Source organism: Hyperolius riggenbachi, chromosome 8 (genome assembly GCF_040937935.1).
Source record: "Hyperolius riggenbachi isolate aHypRig1 chromosome 8, aHypRig1.pri, whole genome shotgun sequence".
Lineage (NCBI taxonomy): Eukaryota > Metazoa > Chordata > Amphibia > Anura > Hyperoliidae > Hyperolius > Hyperolius riggenbachi.
In genome coordinates, this window is record NC_090653.1 from 257,286,043 (window position 1) to 257,305,137 (window position 19,095).

The 19,095-nt window shown below is 50.9% G+C and overlaps 1 protein-coding gene across 2 annotated transcripts in view; it reads right to left on the minus strand.

Moving 5' to 3' along the window:
• LOC137527785 (properdin-like) overlaps window positions 1-19,095 on the minus strand; it is a 150,758-nt gene that overhangs the window by 93,258 nt on the left and 38,405 nt on the right. For both annotated transcript variants that reach the window (XM_068248684.1, XM_068248683.1), the window contains exons 4-5: window positions 17,692-17,862; window positions 5,087-5,284 (exon numbers count right to left, since the gene is read on the minus strand). In XM_068248684.1, the coding sequence (XP_068104785.1) occupies window positions 5,087-5,284; window positions 17,692-17,862 (369 nt within the window). The remainder of the gene's footprint in view (window positions 1-5,086; window positions 5,285-17,691; window positions 17,863-19,095) is intronic.

Here is a 19,095-nt window from a genome sequence, read left to right on the forward strand (position 1 = left end):
CCGCAGACGCATCCTCCTCCTCCTCCTCAGAGCTGATGACATCCCCAGGATCTGCCACCCAGTCTCCGTCCTTCACCCTGTCATCATCATCCTCCCCCTCCGCAAACATGTCCTGCTGGGATGACCCCACAAACTCCCCTTCTGCATGCATGGGCTGAGGGACAGTCACACCACTGTCTAACTGTCCAAAGCATCATCCCCCAAAGTGCCCATCAGCATTTCTTCCTCCTCTATTGCCAATTCTGCCGCAACAGCACTCCATAGCCCCGCTGTGCTTGGGGATAAGAAGGTGCTGAGTGACAGGGTGCTGGTGTCGCCCGCTGGGTCTGGAGAACTGCACTCCTCCTCCTCCTCCCCAGGCAGTGCTGGCCGGCTGCTGCTGCTCTTGCGAACAGGAGTGGTGGCGGGGGTGGAGGACTCGGTTCCAGAGCTAATGGTGGCCTGCTTATCCACCATCAGTTCCACCACAGAGTCTGCGTCCTTCTCCTCAATAGGACGGCTACGACCTGGCGGTGGGAGGAACATCTGCGCCACACGCTGCTGCTGCTGCTGTGTCTCTGCAGCGTGACTCCCAGCTGTTGGGCGGCCAAGGCGTCCACGGCCAGTGGCTAATGGCGGAATAGCCACTGGTGCAGACGCAGAACTGCGCATGGTGGTGGTGGTGGTGGCGCGGCTGCCACGCCCACGACCTCCTCTCTTGCCGATGCCCTTGCTGCCCTTGCTGCCCCTGCCCAAACCGCGGCTGCCAGTGCCAGACATCATATATTTTGAATTTATACAAATGAAAAAAAAAAAGTTATGTATAGGCGGGTGGGACAAGTGGGGTACTTTAATGGGGTGGGACTGGTGGTGGTGGTGGGTGTGTGAGGTGACGGACAGGTGTACTCTACACCAGAGATCGTTGTAGCGCTAACGAGAGAGTGCGCAGTGCGCATACAAAGACCATAGCTGACGCTGACTGACGGTGTCCCTATACACAGACTACAGTACAGTACATTTCAGCGAATACACAATACAAGTAATATAAACAATAGAACGGGTGTAGCACTAACGAGAGGGTGCGGACAGCGCAGACGTGCACTGCGTACACAAATACCCTAGGTAACGCGGTGACGGACGGTCCCTATACACAGACTAGAGTACACTACAGTACTAACTAAATTAGAAGAATCTAGCTAAACAATAGAACAGGTGTGACTAGATTACAGAGAGCAGATACAGGACAGGTATAGCAGTAAAGCTGGGCCTTGCTAACTACAAAATAGTACAATAATCTATCTAACACAGAAGTAGTACAGTAGAATAGGACAGGTGAGAGCACAGGTAACTAGAGACTAGAGCACAGAGCAGGGCAGGCTGCCTTGCCTAGGCACAGGGCCTAGCTGCTTCAGCTTCAGCAGCACCAGTGACAGTCTCCCTCCCTAGTCCCTAATCACACAAACTAAACTGCCTAAAGTACAATCTATTTACAATACAAAGCAATACAGGTGAATATCAAGTGTTGGAGTGTAAAAACTCTAGGTGTATTGAACAATAAATGCACTTGCACAGACAAAAAGCACTGGAGCAATCTCTCAGTACAGTCAGTCAGTAAGTCGCAAGCAGGACGAGTGAGGCAACATGGCGCCCGCTATTTATAATAATGGCAGTATTTGTATAGCGCCTTTCTCCTGTCGGACTCAAAGCGCTTGCGAGGCAGCCACTAGAGCGCACTCAGTAGGCAGTAGCAGTGTTAGGGAGTCTTGCCCAATGAACTCCTTACTGAATTACTGGCTTACTGAACCGGCAGAGTATAGAGGGGGGCTTGGCCAGGCTCCCCCTCTGTGATTGGCTGCAGTCAGAGGGCTGGGAGCCCTCTGATTCGCTTGTGAGGACTCGAGGTGACGTCTGACGTGACGCTATCCGAGCGGATGACGCTATCCGACCTCAGATAGCTAGGATATCTCCGGATAGCTGCTTGCTATCCGAGTGCGCTCGGATAGCACAGCCCGGATAGCTAATACTATTCGAGCTCGGTATTCGAGCTCGAATAGTGAAAAGCTCGAATAGTGAAAAAAGAGCTAGGATATCCGAGTATCTCGGATATCCTAGCTCGGATGAGCATCAAGCATCCCTAGTTGACCGGACTTCTTCAGTGCCAGCAACTTACTCTGCATACTTAATGCAGGTGTGTGACTCAAAAACAACTAAAGCCAGACAGTAGGGATGCTCATTCGGATTCCGCGGAAATGCAATTTCCGAAATTCCGATCGGAAATTGCATTTCCGCATCGGAATGCGGAAATCGGTAATGCAAGTGCGTTAGGCGGATTTCCGCCGGAAATCGCGGAAATTTCCGCCGGAAATCGCGGAAATTCCGCCCGACTTTAACATTGATTTTCTCAAAAACTATAAGGTCTTTTTGAAAACTTTTTTTTGCATCTTGTTCACAAGATTCAGTTTAATAACCCCTGAAAATTTGGTGTTTTTAGGACTTAAGGGGGCTTTGCTATTAACCGCTAAAGTCGGCGGATTTTTACTGTAATGTAAAATGCAGAAAATCTGCTTCTGCCTATTTTCTGCATTTACATTACAGGAAAAATACACCGATTTTAACGGTTAATAGCAAAGCCCCCGTACGTCCTAGAAACACCAAATTTTCAGGGTTTATTAAACAGAATCTTCTGAACAAGATGCAAAAAAAAGTTTTCAAAAAGACATTATAGTTTTTGAGAAAATTGATGTTAAAGTCGGGCGGAATTTCCGTGATTTCCGGCGGAAATTCCGCATTGGAATGCGGAATTTGGTAGCGGAAAGCGGAATCGGTATTTGGCAATGGCGGAATGCGGAATTACCGCGGAATCGGAAATTGGCATTTCCGACCATCCCTAAAAGCCAGGTGCTCAGTATTACAGCCAGGCAACTGGCATTGTTTAAAAGGGACTGGCAATGGCATCCTCCGTATTCCTTTCACTTCAGGTTCCCTGTAATACTAGGCACATATAATTAGGCATCATTTCTGGGGGTTGTATAACGCCAAAAGCAGCACGTTTTGGGGTAATTGAAGGGATCTCCATCGGATAACTGAAACTAGTTTTATTTACAGGATTCACCAACTCTCTACACAAGCAGTGTATTTACTCAATGTTCCTAGCTAGGGCAAAACAGGAATAAACAACCCACAACAGTCTAGATAATCTTATGCTGGAATACAAGTAGAACAGTGCCATCTACATGTATGAATACCACAGTCAGGAAATGTCTCAGTAGTAGGAATGCTATGGAATGCAGTGACACGATCAAAATTCATAAAAAAAAAAAAATGTAAGGACGTCATGAAAGGTACATTTTCGGGTCCTGTCTGTCCCTGCCTCACATCCACTGCCAGAGGAAAACTTGAGTAAACCTTCTTTGGGTCCTATGCTATAGTACTACCTGCACCTCCACTACCACCCCAAATAACACTAAACAACAGCAGAAAAAAACGGCAAGCAAGCTGAAATGATTTATAGGAATCCTTGCCATGTTTGGAATTAAACTACCATATTTTTCGGACTATAAGACGCTCCTGACCATAAGACGCACCTAAGTTTAGAGTACAAGAACCAGGGAAAAAATACAGTATGTACTAAACCTGGTGCATGCATGGTGAAAGGGCATGTTGTGGATTATGCCCCCTTTGTACCTCATGCCCCTTTGTACCTCTTGTGTCTTCCTGTGTCCTCCTCTGTCCCCCTTGTGTCCATTTGCGGGAAAAAACATTTTGGGAGGGAAAACACTGCATCGGTACTTTAGACTTTTGTGCGCTAATTCATAAAGTTTACACTTGCGATGAAAGGTCGGGGAATTCCCGCACTAAACTAGCGGTGCTGGCTGAGTTGATACATTTTATCTGTGCAAAGGAGGCAGCCCCAGCATCCCTTTAGATGTGCATTTTTTTTTAAACTGCCTCTCCTTGCCCTGAATCTTCTCTGAATCTGTCTATTAGTCTTTCTAAACAATCTATTTAATTGCCGCAGCTTAGAAGAATTTCAAGAAACGTTACACATGCAGGCTTTCTGATGTGAAATTTATCTGAAAACAGGTACCCAAGGGGTTAAAAACCACAGCAATGGTATTCTGGGATGCCTTGTTTGCTCTGTTCTCTCTGCTGCTGCCTGGGAGGTCTTTCTCCATTAAAGAGACACTGAAGCGAAAAAAAAAATGATGATATTATGATTTGTATGTGTAGCACAGCTAAGAAATAAAACATTAAGATCAGATACATCAGTGTAATTGTTTCCAGTACAGGAAGAGTTGAGAAACTCCAGTTGTTATCTCTATGCAAACAAGCCATTAAGCTCTCCGACTAAGTTAGTCGTGGAGAGGGCTGTTATCTGACTTTTATTATCTCAACTGTTCCTGGACTATTTACTTTTCCTCTGCTAGAGGAGATGTCATTACTTCACAGACTGCTCTGAAAGACTCATTTTGAATGCTGAGTGTTGTGTAATGTGCACATATTATAGAATGATGCAATGTTAGAAAAAACACTATATACCTGAAAATAAAAGTATGAGAATATTTTCTTTGCTGCTAATTTTCTAGTAATTAATCATAGTACACAACCAATTCACTATATCATATTTTTTTTTTTCGCTTCAGTGTCTAATATCCGCATGCTTATCGCATTATCTAAAGAGCCGGTATTCTCCATTCCCATTCCGCTTGCTCTAATCTTTATGAATTGACATGTAGTGACGTGTTGAGACAATCACCGCACAAGGTGGTAATTTCCCGCACTGCTCAGGAATGTCAGCTTTTTATGCGGAAACAGCTTTTATGAATGTACACTTTGTTAAATAGTTTGTAAAGTCAGCTGTTTTGAGCATTACCGCATGCGAGAATGCTTTATGAATAGAGGCCTTGGTGTCCCCCGGGGTCCTCCGTTTTTGGCCCCCCGTGTCTTTCTCTGGATAGGCACATTACAGGGGTCCCCAACATTGTGGCAGGTTGGGAACTTCATGCATTTGGACCATAAGACGCAGTGACGTTTTTTCATGAGTAAGTCTTATAGTCAAAAAAATACAGTATTTTTTTTCTTAAATAAGCAAAGTATAGTTGCTCACCTGGACAGAGTGGAAGGCTGGTGCAGTCCCTCGTCTCAAATCTGTTTCCAGGGCAAGGATTCCCTGGAGGGCTGGTGGAAGGTGGAGGGTTGTTACATACCCGGAAGCGGGACTGTGTGGGGAAAATCACTGAGCCTTCTGCAACACAGGTGGCGGAGCACTGCTCCCATCCGCCCCATGCGCCCCACTGGCCATGAGCTGCAATACAAAAAAAAAATAAAAAAATCAGAAAGGCACATAAAAGCAAAACTAAACAGATCCCCCCCAAACACATCCCCCCCCCTTCCAGAAGCAGGTTACTTCGACGCACAGTGCTCAGCACTGAAGATGGCCATCGTCATAACACTAGTGCTCTGATGGGAAGTGTTGAGCCGAAATTTGTGTAATTTTGCGTTTCCGTATTTACAAATGCAAATTTTACTGCTACGATGAAAATGTGAAATTTCATAATTGCTATACAAATTGTAATTCGAAATTAACATGTATCACACCTCCAGCCACACCTGTATCACACCTCCAGTTCAACCTGTATCACACCTCCAGCTACACCTGTATCACACCTCCAGTCACACCTGTATCACACCTCCAGCCACACCTTTATCACACCTCCAGTCCCACTGGTATCACACCTCCAGCCACACCTGGACCACCCCTCCAGTCCCACCTGTATCATACCTCCAGTCCCACCTGTATCACATCTTCAGCCACACCTGTACCACACCTCCAGCCACACCTGTACCACACCTGTACCACACCTCCAGTTCCATCTGTATCACACCTCCAGTTCCACCTGTATCACACCTCCAGCCACACCTGTATCACACCTCCAGCCACACCTGTATCACACCTCCAGTCCCACCTGTATCACACCTCCAATCGCACCTGTATAACACCTCCAGCAACACCTGTACCACACCTGCAGTCACACCTGTACTACACCTGCAGTCACACCTGTATCACACCTCCAGTCCCACCTGTATAACACCTCCAGCCACAGCTGTATCACACCTCCAGCCACCCCTGTATCACACCTCCAGTTCCACATGTATCACACCTCCAGTCCCACCTGTATAACACATCCAGCCACACCTGTATCACACCTCCAGCCACCCCTGTATCACACCTCAAGTCCCACATGTATCACACCTCCAGCCACACCTGTACCACACCTCCAGTTCTACCTGTATCACACCTCCAGCCACACCACCTCCAGCCACACCTGTATTACACCTCCAGCCACACCTGTATCACACCTCCAACCACACCTGTATCACACCTCCAACCACACCTGTATCACACCTCCAGCCACACCTGTATCACACCTCCAGCCACACCTGTATCACACCTCCAACCACACCTGTATCACACCTCCAACCACACCTGTTTCACACCTCCAGCCACACCTGTATCACACCTCCAGCCACACCTGGATCACACCTCCAGTCCCAACTGTATCACACCTCCAGTCCCACCTGTATCACACCTCAAGTCCCACCTGTATCACACCTCCAGTCCCACCTGTATCACACCTCCAGCCACACCTGTACCACACCTCCAGCCACACCTGGACCACCCCTCCAGTCCCACCTGTATCATACCTCCAGTCCCACCTGTATCACATCTTCAGTCACACCTGTTTCACACCTCAAGCCACACCTGTACCACACCTAAAGTTCCACTTGTATCACACCTCCAGTTCCACCTGTATCACACCTCCAGCCACACCTGTATCACACCTCCAACCACACTTGTTTCACATCTCCAGCCACACCTGTTTCACACCTCCAGCCACATATGTATCACACCTCCAGCCACACATGTATCACATCTCCAGCCACACATGTATCACACCTCCATTCACACCTGTACCACCCCTCCAGTCCCACATGTATCACACCTCCAGCCACACCTGTACCACACCTCCAGCCACACTTGTTTAAAACCTCCAGCCACACCTGTATTAAACCTCCAGCCACACCTGTATCAAACCTCCAGCCACACCTGTATCACACCTCCAGCCACACCTGCATCACACCTCCAGCCACACCTGTATCACACCTCCAGCCACACCTGTATCACACCTCCAGCCACACCTGGATCACACCTCCAGCCACACCTGTATCACACATCCAGCCACACCTGTTTCACACCTCCAGCCACACCTGTATCACACATACAGTCCCACCTGTATCACAGTTTCAACTACACCTGTACCACACCTCCAGCCACACCTGTATCACACCTTCAATTTTTTACCTGTATCACACCTCCAGCCACACATGTATCACACCTTCAGCCACACCTGTATCCCACCTCCAGCCACACCTGTATCACACCTCCAGCCACACCTGTAATCACACCACCAGTCCCACCTGTATCACACCACCAGTCCCACCTGTATCACACCACCAGTCCCACCAGTATCACACCTCCACTCCCACCTGTATCACACCTCCAGTCCCACCTGTATAACACCTCCAGCCACACCTGTATAACACCTCCAGCCACACCTGTACCACACGTCCAGTCACACCTGCATCACACCTCCAGTCACACCTGCATCACACCTCCAGTCCCACTTGTATCACACCTCCAGTCCCACCTGTATCACACCTCCAGTCCCACCTGCATCACACCTCCAGTCCCACCTGTATCACACCTCCAGCCACACCTGTATCACAGCTCCAGCCACACCTGTATCACACCTCCAGCCACACCTGTATCACACCTCCAGCCACACCTGTATCACATCACCAGTCCCACCTGTATCACACCTTCAGTCCCACCTGTATTACACCTCCAGTCCCACTTGTATCACACCTCCAGTCCCACTTGTATCACACATTCAGTCCCACCTGTATCACACCTCCAGTCCTACCTGTATCACACCTTCACTCCCACCTGTATCACACCTCTAGTCACATCTGTATCACACCCACAGCCACACCTGTATCACACCTCCAGTCCCACCTGTATCCCACCTCCAACCACACCTGTTTCAAACCTCCAGCCACACCTGTACCACACCTACAGCCACACCTGTACCACACCTACAGCCACACCTCTATCACACCTCCAGCCACACCTTTATCACACCTCCAGTCCCACCTGTATCAAACCTCCAGTCCCACCTGTATCACACCTCCAGCCACACCTGTACCATACCTCCAGTCCCACCTGTATCACACCTCCAGTCCCACCTGTATCACACCTCCAGTCCTACCTGTATAACACCTCCAGTAACACCTGTATCACACCTCCAGTAACACCTGTATCGCACCTCTAGCCACACCTGTAATCACACCTCCAGTCCCACCTGTATCACACATCCAGTCCCACCTGTATCACACCTTCAACCACACCGGTTTTAAACCTCCAACCACACCTGTTTCAAACCTCCAGTCACACATGTACCACACCTATAGACACACCTGTATCACACCTCTAGACACACCTGTATCTCATCTACAGCCACACCTGTACCACACCTCCAGCCACACCTGTATCACACCTCCAGCCACACCTGTATCACACCTCCAGCCACACCTGTATCACACCTCCAGCCACACCTGTATCACATCACCAGTCCCACCTGTATCACACCTTCAGTCCCACCTGTATCACACCTCCAGTCCCACTTGTATCACACCTCCAGTCCCACCTGTATCACACCTCCAGACCCACCTGTATCACACCTCCAGTCCCACCTGTATCACACCTCTAGTCACACCTGTATTACACCCACAGCCACACCTGTACCACACCTACAGCCACACCTGCATCACATCTCCAGTCCCACCTTTATCCCACCTCCAACCACACCTGTTTCAAACCTCCAGCCACACCTGTACCACACCTCCAGCCACACCTGTATCACACCTCCAGCCACACCTGTATCACACCTCCAGCCACACCTGTATCACACCTCCAGTCCCACCTACATCACACCTCACGTCCCACCTGTATCAGACCTCCAGCCACACCTGTACCATACCTCCAGTCACACCTGTACCACACCTCCAGTTCCACCTATATCACACCTCCAGCCACACCTGTATCACACCTCCAGCCACACCTGTTTCACACCTCCAGCCACACCTGTTTCACACCTCCAGTCCCACCTGTATCACACCTCCAGCCACACCTCTACCATACCTCCAGTCACACCTGTATCACACCTCCAGTCCCACTTGTATCACACCTCCAGTCCCACCTGTATCACACCTCCAGTCCTACCTGTATCACACCTCCAGTAACACCTGTATCACACCTCCAGTCCCACCTGTATCACACCTCTAGCCACACCTGTAATCACACCTCCAGTCCCAACTGTATCACACCTCCAACCACACCTGTTTCAAACCTCCAACCACACCTGTTTCAAACCTCCAGTCACACCTGTACCACACCTACAGCCACACCTACAGCCACACCTGTATCTCACCTACAGCCACACCTGTACCACACCTCCAGCCACACCTATATCACACCTCCAGTCCCACCTGTATCACACCTCCAGCCACACCTATATCACACCTCCAGTCCCACCTGTATCACACCTCCAGCCACACCTGTATCACACCTCGAACCACACCTGTATCACACCTCCAGTCCCACCTGTATCACACCTCCAGTCCCACCTGTATCACACCTCCAGTCTCACCTGTATCACACCTCCAGTCTCACCTGTATCACACCTCTAGCCACACCTGTATCATACCTGTATCACACCTCCAGCCACACCTTTATCACACCTCCAGCCACACCTCCAACCACACCTGTACCACACCTCCAGCCACACCTCCAGTCCCACCTGTTTCACACCTCCAGTCCCACCTGTTTCACACCTCTAGCCACACATGTATCACACCTCCAGCCACACCTTTATCACACCTCCAGTCCCACCTGTGTCACACCTCTAGCCACATCTGTATCACACCTCTAGCCACACCTGTATCACACCTCTAGCCACACCTGTATCACACCTCAAGCCACTCCTGTATCACACCTCTAGTCACACCTGTATCACACCCACAGCCACACCTGTACCACACCTACAGCCACACCTGTATCACACCTCTAGACACACCTGTATCTCACCTACAGCCACGACTGTACCACATCTCCAGCCACACCTATATCACACCTCCAGTCACACCTGTATCACACCTCCAGCCACACCTGTATCACACCTCCAGCCACACCTGTATCACATCACCAGTCCCACCTGTATCACACCTTCAGTCCCACCTGTATCACACCTCCAGTCCCACTTGTATCACACCTCCAGTCCCACCTGTATCACACCTCCAGACCCACCTTGTATCACACCTCTAGTCACACCTGTATTACACCCACAGCCACACCTGTACCACACCTACAGCCACACCTGTATCACACATCCAGTCCCACCTGTATCACACCTCCAGTCCCACCTGCATCACACCTCCAGTCCCACCTGTATCACACCTCCAGCCACACCTGTATCACAGCTCCAGCCACACCTGTATCACACCTCCAGCCACACCTGTATCACACCTCCAGCCACACCTGTATCACATCACCAGTCCCACCTGTATCACACCTTCAGTCCCACCTGTATTACACCTCCAGTCCCACTTGTATCACACCTCCAGTCCCACTTGTATCACACATTCAGTCCCACCTGTATCACACCTCCAGTCCTACCTGTATCACACCTTCACTCCCACCTGTATCACACCTCTAGTCACATCTGTATCACACCCACAGCCACACCTGTATCACACCTCCAGTCCCACCTGTATCCCACCTCCAACCACACCTGTTTCAAACCTCCAGCCACACCTGTACCACACCTACAGCCACACCTGTACCACACCTACAGCCACACCTCTATCACACCTCCAGCCACACCTTTATCACACCTCCAGTCCCACCTGTATCAAACCTCCAGTCCCACCTGTATCACACCTCCAGCCACACCTGTACCATACCTCCAGTCCCACCTGTATCACACCTCCAGTCCCACCCGTATCACACCTCCAGTCCTACCTGTATAACACCTCCAGTAACACCTGTATCACACCTCCAGTAACACCTGTATCGCACCTCTAGCCACACCTGTAATCACACCTCCAGTCCCACCTGTATCACACATCCAGTCCCACCTGTATCACACCTTCAACCACACCGGTTTTAAACCTCCAACCACACCTGTTTCAAACCTCCAGTCACACATGTACCACACCTACAGACACACCTGTATCACACCTCTAGACACACCTGTATCTCATCTACAGCCACACCTGTACCACACCTCCAGCCACACCTGTATCACACCTCCAGCCACACCTGTATCACACCTCCAGCCACACCTGTATCACACCTCCAGCCACACCTGTATCACATCACCAGTCCCACCTGTATCACACCTTCAGTCCCACCTGTATCACACCTCCAGTCCCACTTGTATCACACCTCCAGTCCCACCTGTATCACACCTCCAGACCCACCTGTATCACACCTCCAGTCCCACCTGTATCACACCTCTAGTCACACCTGTATTACACCCACAGCCACACCTGTACCACACCTACAGCCACACCTGCATCACATCTCCAGTCCCACCTTTATCCCACCTCCAACCACACCTGTTTCAAACCTCCAGCCACACCTGTACCACACCTCCAGCCACACCTGTATCACACCTCCAGCCACACCTGTATCACACCTCCAGCCACACCTGTATCACACCTCCAGTCCCACCTACATCACACCTCACGTCCCACCTGTATCAGACCTCCAGCCACACCTGTACCATACCTCCAGTCACACCTGTACCACACCTCCAGTTCCACCTATATCACACCTCCAGCCACACCTGTATCACACCTCCAGCCACACCTGTTTCACACCTCCAGCCACACCTGTTTCACACCTCCAGTCCCACCTGTATCACACCTCCAGCCACACCTCTACCATACCTCCAGTCACACCTGTATCACACCTCCAGTCCCACTTGTATCACACCTCCAGTCCCACCTGTATCACACCTCCAGTCCTACCTGTATCACACCTCCAGTAACACCTGTATCACACCTCCAGTCCCACCTGTATCACACCTCTAGCCACACCTGTAATCACACCTCCAGTCCCAACTGTATCACACCTCCAACCACACCTGTTTCAAACCTCCAACCACACCTGTTTCAAACCTCCAGTCACACCTGTACCACACCTACAGCCACACCTACAGCCACACCTGTATCTCACCTACAGCCACACCTGTACCACACCTCCAGCCACACCTATATCACACCTCCAGTCCCACCTGTATCACACCTCCAGCCACACCTATATCACACCTCCAGTCCCACCTGTATCACACCTCCAGCCACACCTGTATCACACCTCGAACCACACCTGTATCACACCTCCAGTCCCACCTGTATCACACCTCCAGTCCCACCTGTATCACACCTCCAGTCTCACCTGTATCACACCTCCAGTCTCACCTGTATCACACCTCTAGCCACACCTGTATCATACCTGTATCACACCTCCAGCCACACCTTTATCACACCTCCAGCCACACCTCCAACCACACCTGTACCACACCTCCAGCCACACCTCCAGTCCCACCTGTTTCACACCTCCAGTCCCACCTGTTTCACACCTCTAGCCACACATGTATCACACCTCCAGCCACACCTTTATCACACCTCCAGTCCCACCTGTGTCACACCTCTAGCCACATCTGTATCACACCTCTAGCCACACCTGTATCACACCTCTAGCCACACCTGTATCACACCTCAAGCCACTCCTGTATCACACCTCTAGTCACACCTGTATCACACCCACAGCCACACCTGTACCACACCTACAGCCACACCTGTATCACACCTCTAGACACACCTGTATCTCATCTACAGCCACGACTGTACCACATCTCCAGCCACACCTATATCACACCTCCAGTCACACCTGTATCACACCTCCAGCCACACCTGTATCACACCTCCAGCCACACCTGTATCACATCACCAGTCCCACCTGTATCACACCTTCAGTCCCACCTGTATCACACCTCCAGTCCCACTTGTATCACACCTCCAGTCCCACCTGTATCACACCTCCAGACCCACCTTGTATCACACCTCTAGTCACACCTGTATTACACCCACAGCCACACCTGTACCACACCTACAGCCACACCTGTATCACACATCCAGTCCCACCTTTATCCCACCTCCAACCACACCGGTTTCAAACCTCCAGCCACACCTGTATCACACCCCCAGTCCCACCTGTATCACACCTCCAGTCCCACCTGTATCACACCTCCAGCCACACCTGTACCATACCTCCAGTCACACCTGTACCACACCTCCAGTTCCACCTATATCACACCTCCAGCCACACCTGTTTCACACCTCCAGTCCCACCTGTATCACACCTCCAGTCCCACCTGTATCACACCTCCAGCCACACCTGTACCATACCTCCAGTCACACCTGTATCACACCTCCAGTCCCACTTGTATCACACCTCCAGTCCCACTTGTATCACACCTCCAGTCCCACCTGTATCACACCTCCAGTCCCACCTGTATCACACCTCTAGCAACACCTGTAATCACACCTCCAGTCCCAACTGTATCACACCTTCAACCACACCTGTTTCAAACCTCCAACCACACCTGTTTCAAACCTCAAGTCACACTTGTACCACACCTACAGCCACACCTGTACCACACCTCCAGCCACACCTATATAACACCTCCAGTCCCACCTGTATCACACCTCCAGCCACACCTATATCACACCTCCAGTCCCACCTGTATCACACCTCCAGCCACACCTGTATCACACCTCCAGCCACACCTGTATCAAACCTCCAGTCCCACCTGTATCACACCTCCAGTCCCACCTGTATCACACCTCCAGTCTCACCTGTATCACACCTCCAGTCTCACCTGTATCACACCTCTAGCCACACCTGTATCATACCTGTATCACACCTCCAGCCACACCTTTATCACACCTCCAGCCACACCTTTATCACACCTCCAGCCACACCTGTATCACACCCCCAGCCACACCTGTACCACACCTCCAGCCACACCTCCAGTCCCACCTGTTTCACACCTCCAGTCCCACCTGTTTCACACCTCCAGCCACACATGTATCACACCTCCAGCCACACCTTTATCACACCTCCAGTCCCGCCTGTGTCACACCTCTAGCCACACCTGTATCACACCTCTAGCCACACCCGTATCACACCTCTAGCCACACCTGTATCACACCTCAAGCCACTCCTGTATCACACCTCTAGTCACACCTGTATCACACTCACAGCCACACCTGTACCACACCTACAGTCACACCTGTATCACACCTCCAGTCTAACCTGTATCCCACCTCCAACCACACCTGTACCACACCTCCAGTCACACCTGTACCACACCTACAGCCACACCTGTATCACACCTCGAGTCCCACCTGTTTCACACCCCCAGTCCAACCTGTTTCACACCTCCAGCCACACATGTATCACACCTCCAGTCACACCTGTATCACACCTCCAGTCCCACCTGTGTCACACCTCCAGCCACACCTGTATCACACCTCCAGCAACACCTGTATCACACCTCCAGCCACACCTGTATCACACCTCAAGCCACTCCTGTATCACACCTCCAGAAACACTTGTATCACACCTCTAGCCACACCTGTATCACACCTCCAGTGCCACCTGTATCACACCTCTAGTCACACCTGTCTCACACCCACAGCCACACCTGTACCACACCTCCAGCCACACCTATATCACACCTCCAGTCCCACCTGTATCACACCTCCAGCCACACCTGTATCACACCTACAGCCACACCTGTATCACACCTCCAGCCACACCTGTATCACACCTCCAGTCCCACCTGTATCACACCTCCAGCCACACCTGTATCACACCTCCAGCCACACCTGTATCACACCTCCAGCCACACCTGTATCACACCTCCAGCCAAACCTGTATCACACCTCCAGTCTCACCTGTATCACACCTCCAGTCTCACCTGTATCACACCTCCAACCACACCTGTACCACACCTCCAGCCATACCTGTACCACACCTCCAGCCACACCTGTATCACACCTCCAGGCACACCTGTACCACACCTCCAGCCACACCTCCAGTCCCACCTGTTTCACACCTCCAGTCCCACCTGTTTCACACCTCCAGCCACACATGTATCACACCTCCAGCCACACCTTTATCACACCTCCAGTCCCACCTGTGTCACACCTCTAGCCACACCTGTATCAAACCTCTAGCCACACCTGTATCACACCTTTAGCCACACCTGTATCACACCTCAAGCCACACCTGTATCACACCCACAGCCACACCTGTACCACACCTACAGCCACACCTGTATCACACCTCCAGTCTAACCTGTATCCCACCTCCAACCACACCTGTACCACACCTCCAGCCACACCTGTACCACACCTACAGCCACACCTGTATCACACCTCCAGTCCCACCTGTTTCACACCCCCAGTCCAACCTGTTTCACACCTCCAGCCACACATGTATCACACCTCCAGCCACACCTGTATCACACCTCCAGTCCCACCTGTGTCACACCTCCAGCCACACCTGTATCACACCTCCAGCCACACCTGTATCACACCTCCAGCCACACCTGTATCACACCTCTAGCCACACCTGTATCACACCTCCAGTGCCACCTGTATCACACCTCTAGTCACACCTGTATCACACTCACAGCCACACCTGTACCACACCTCCAGCCACACCTATATCACACCTCCAGTCCCACCTGTATCACACCTCCAGCCACACCTGTATCACACCTACAGCCACACCTGTATCACACCTCCAACCACACCTGTATCACACCTCCAGTCCCACCTGTATCATACCTCCAGCCACACCTGTATCACACCTCCAGCCACACCTGTATCACACCTCCAGCCACACCTGTATTACACCTCCAGCCAAACCTGTATCACACATCCAGTCTCACCTGTATCACACCTCCAGTCTCACCTGTATCACACCTCCAACCACACCTGTACCACACCTCCAGCCATACCTGTATCACACCTCCAGCCACACCTTTATCACACCTCCAGCCACACCTGTATCACACCTCCAGCCACACCTGTACCACACCTCCAGCCACACCTCCAGTCCCACCTGTTTCACACCTCCAGTCCCACCTGTTTCACACCTCCAGCCACACATGTATCACACCTCCAGCCACACCTTTATCACACCTCCAGTCCCACCTGTGTCACACCTCTAGCCACACCTGTATCACACCTCTAGCCACATCTGTATCACACCTTTAGCCACACCTGTATCACACCTCAAGCCACTCCTGTATCACACCTCTAGTCACACCTGTATCACACCCACAGCCACACCTGTAGCACACCTACAGCCACACCTGTATCACACCTCCAGTCTAACCTGTATCCCACCTCCAACCACACCTGTACCACACCTCCAGCCACACCTGTACCACACCTACAGCCACACCTGTATCACACCTCCAGTCCCACCTGTTTCACACCCCCAGTCCAACCTGTTTCACACCTCCAGCCACACATGTATCACACCTCCAGCCACACCTGTATCACACCTCCAGTCCCACCTGTGTCACACCTCCAGCCACACCTGTATCACACCTCCAGCCACACCTGTATCACACCTCCAGTGCCACCTGTATCACACCTCTAGTCACACCTGTATCACACTCACAGCCACACCTGTACCACACCTCCAGCCACACCTATATCACACCTCCAGTCCCACCTGTATCACACCTCCAGCCACACCTGTATCACACCTACAGCCACACCTGTATCACACCTCCAGTCCCACTTGTATCATACCTCCAGCCACACCTGTATCACACCTCCAGCCACACCTGTATCACACCTCCAGCCACACCTGTATTACACCTCCAGCCAAACCTGTATCACACCTCCAGTCTCACCTGTATCACACCTCCAGTCTCACTTGTATCACACCTCCAACCACACCTGTACCACACCTCCAGCCACACCTGTACCACACCTCCAGCCACACCTGTACCACACCTCCAGCCACACCTGTACCACACCTCCAGCCACACCTGTACCACACCTACAGCCACACCTGTACCACACCTACAGCCACACCTGTACCACACCTACACCCACACCTGTATCACACCTCCAGTCCAACCTGCATCACCCCTCCAGCCACACCTGTATCACACCTCCAGTCCAACCTGCATCACCCCTCCACCCACACCTGTATCACACCTCCAGTCCAACCTGCATCACCCCTCCAGCCACACCTGTATCACACCTCCAGTCCAACCTGCATCACCCCTCCAGCCACACCTGTATCACACCTCCAGTCCAACCTGCATCACCCCTCCAGCCACACCTGTATCACACCTCCAGTCCAACCTGCATCACCCCTCCAGCCACACCTGTATCACATCACCGCAACACCTTCTTCACACACCACTATCCCGAAACGACAAAAAAAGCAATTGCACATGTTGTGTGTAACTAATGCTTTGAGAGACTCACTTGGGCAGATTTGGTTGGTGTCACATGGTTGGACCTGTTTTGGGTCACCCAAACAAGACCCTCCACAGAAGGGAGTAGGATTGCTGCAGGTCCTGCTGCGTTCCTGCTGTCCAGTCTTACATGTGACGGAACACGGGGTCCAGGCACTCCACTCCGTCCAATCACCATCTCCTATAATGACAAAACATTACAAATTGGCAAACCTTCAACAGCAGAGAAGAAGCAGGCTTTTGATGGAGCAGAGTGTTCTGTATAAGCAGATTTAACTGGTAAAGTTTGGTTGAATGGTGAGTGGAGAGGATGGTTAGAGTAGGTAGCTGACTGTTAGGGATTGTTCACATCGAGGGCGTTTTTGGCCTTTTTTCAAGCGCAGGCGATTTTCAAAATCGCCCACAAAACGCTTGTGTAATGATTCTCTATGAGAAGGTTCATATCAGCGTGTTTCGTCCACTTTGCGTTCCGCAAAGCGATGCCTTTACCATTTTTGGGGCGATTTTGCTCTAATGGAAGGTATAGGAAGGATCGCTTTATGCGGTGATTGTGTTTGCGTTTTCAAGAATAAATATATTGTATTTATTATTTTCCGGGTCATAGAGTTCACCTCCTGACTGACGTGAGGAAGTGAAAAAATGGAATCGTCTGCAAAAGCGCTTACAATAGCGCCTGGCACAAAATCGTAGTGTGCAGTGGAGCGTCTGGAAGGGAAAAAAGTGATAAAAACGAAAAACGCTGGCGTCAGCTATTTCGTTCTTAGATGTGACCAAAGCCTTAGGGCCTGTTCTCACTTAAAATTGCAAAACGGCAGCGCTTAGCGCTACTGTTTTGTGCAGTGATTTTACCGTGATTAGTGCAGTAAAACCCCCGTTCACACTTCCATGATCACAGTCAGCGCTTTAATAGCACTGTACCGCGATTGCTCCCGAATCACGAAAAAATGCTGCATGCTACGCGTTTGCGATTGGCGTTAATCGCGGAACACCCGCGATTGGTGCCAATCGCGGCAGTGAGAACACTGCCATATAGTAATTAAGCACTAGCACTTTAGCGATTAGCGGGAATCGCCCGCTAATCGCCTAAGTGTGAAAGGGCCCTTAGGGGGTGTCAGTTTACAATGCTGCCAGGTCAAGCAGCCTTTAGATGCCCCTCTCATCCAGTCTTTTTTAAAACAACTGGCCTTTTGGAAGAACTTAATTCACAAATATCTCAAAATAAAAATTAACCACTTCACCGCAAAGGGTTTTTTACCCTAACGGACAAGAGCGATTTTCACCTTTCAGTGCTCATCCCTTTCATTTGCCAATAGCTTAATCACTACTAATCACACTGAAATGATCTATATCTTATTTTTTTCACCACCAATTAGGCTTTTTGGGGTTGATATTTGTTTTCAGTAATTCCTTTATT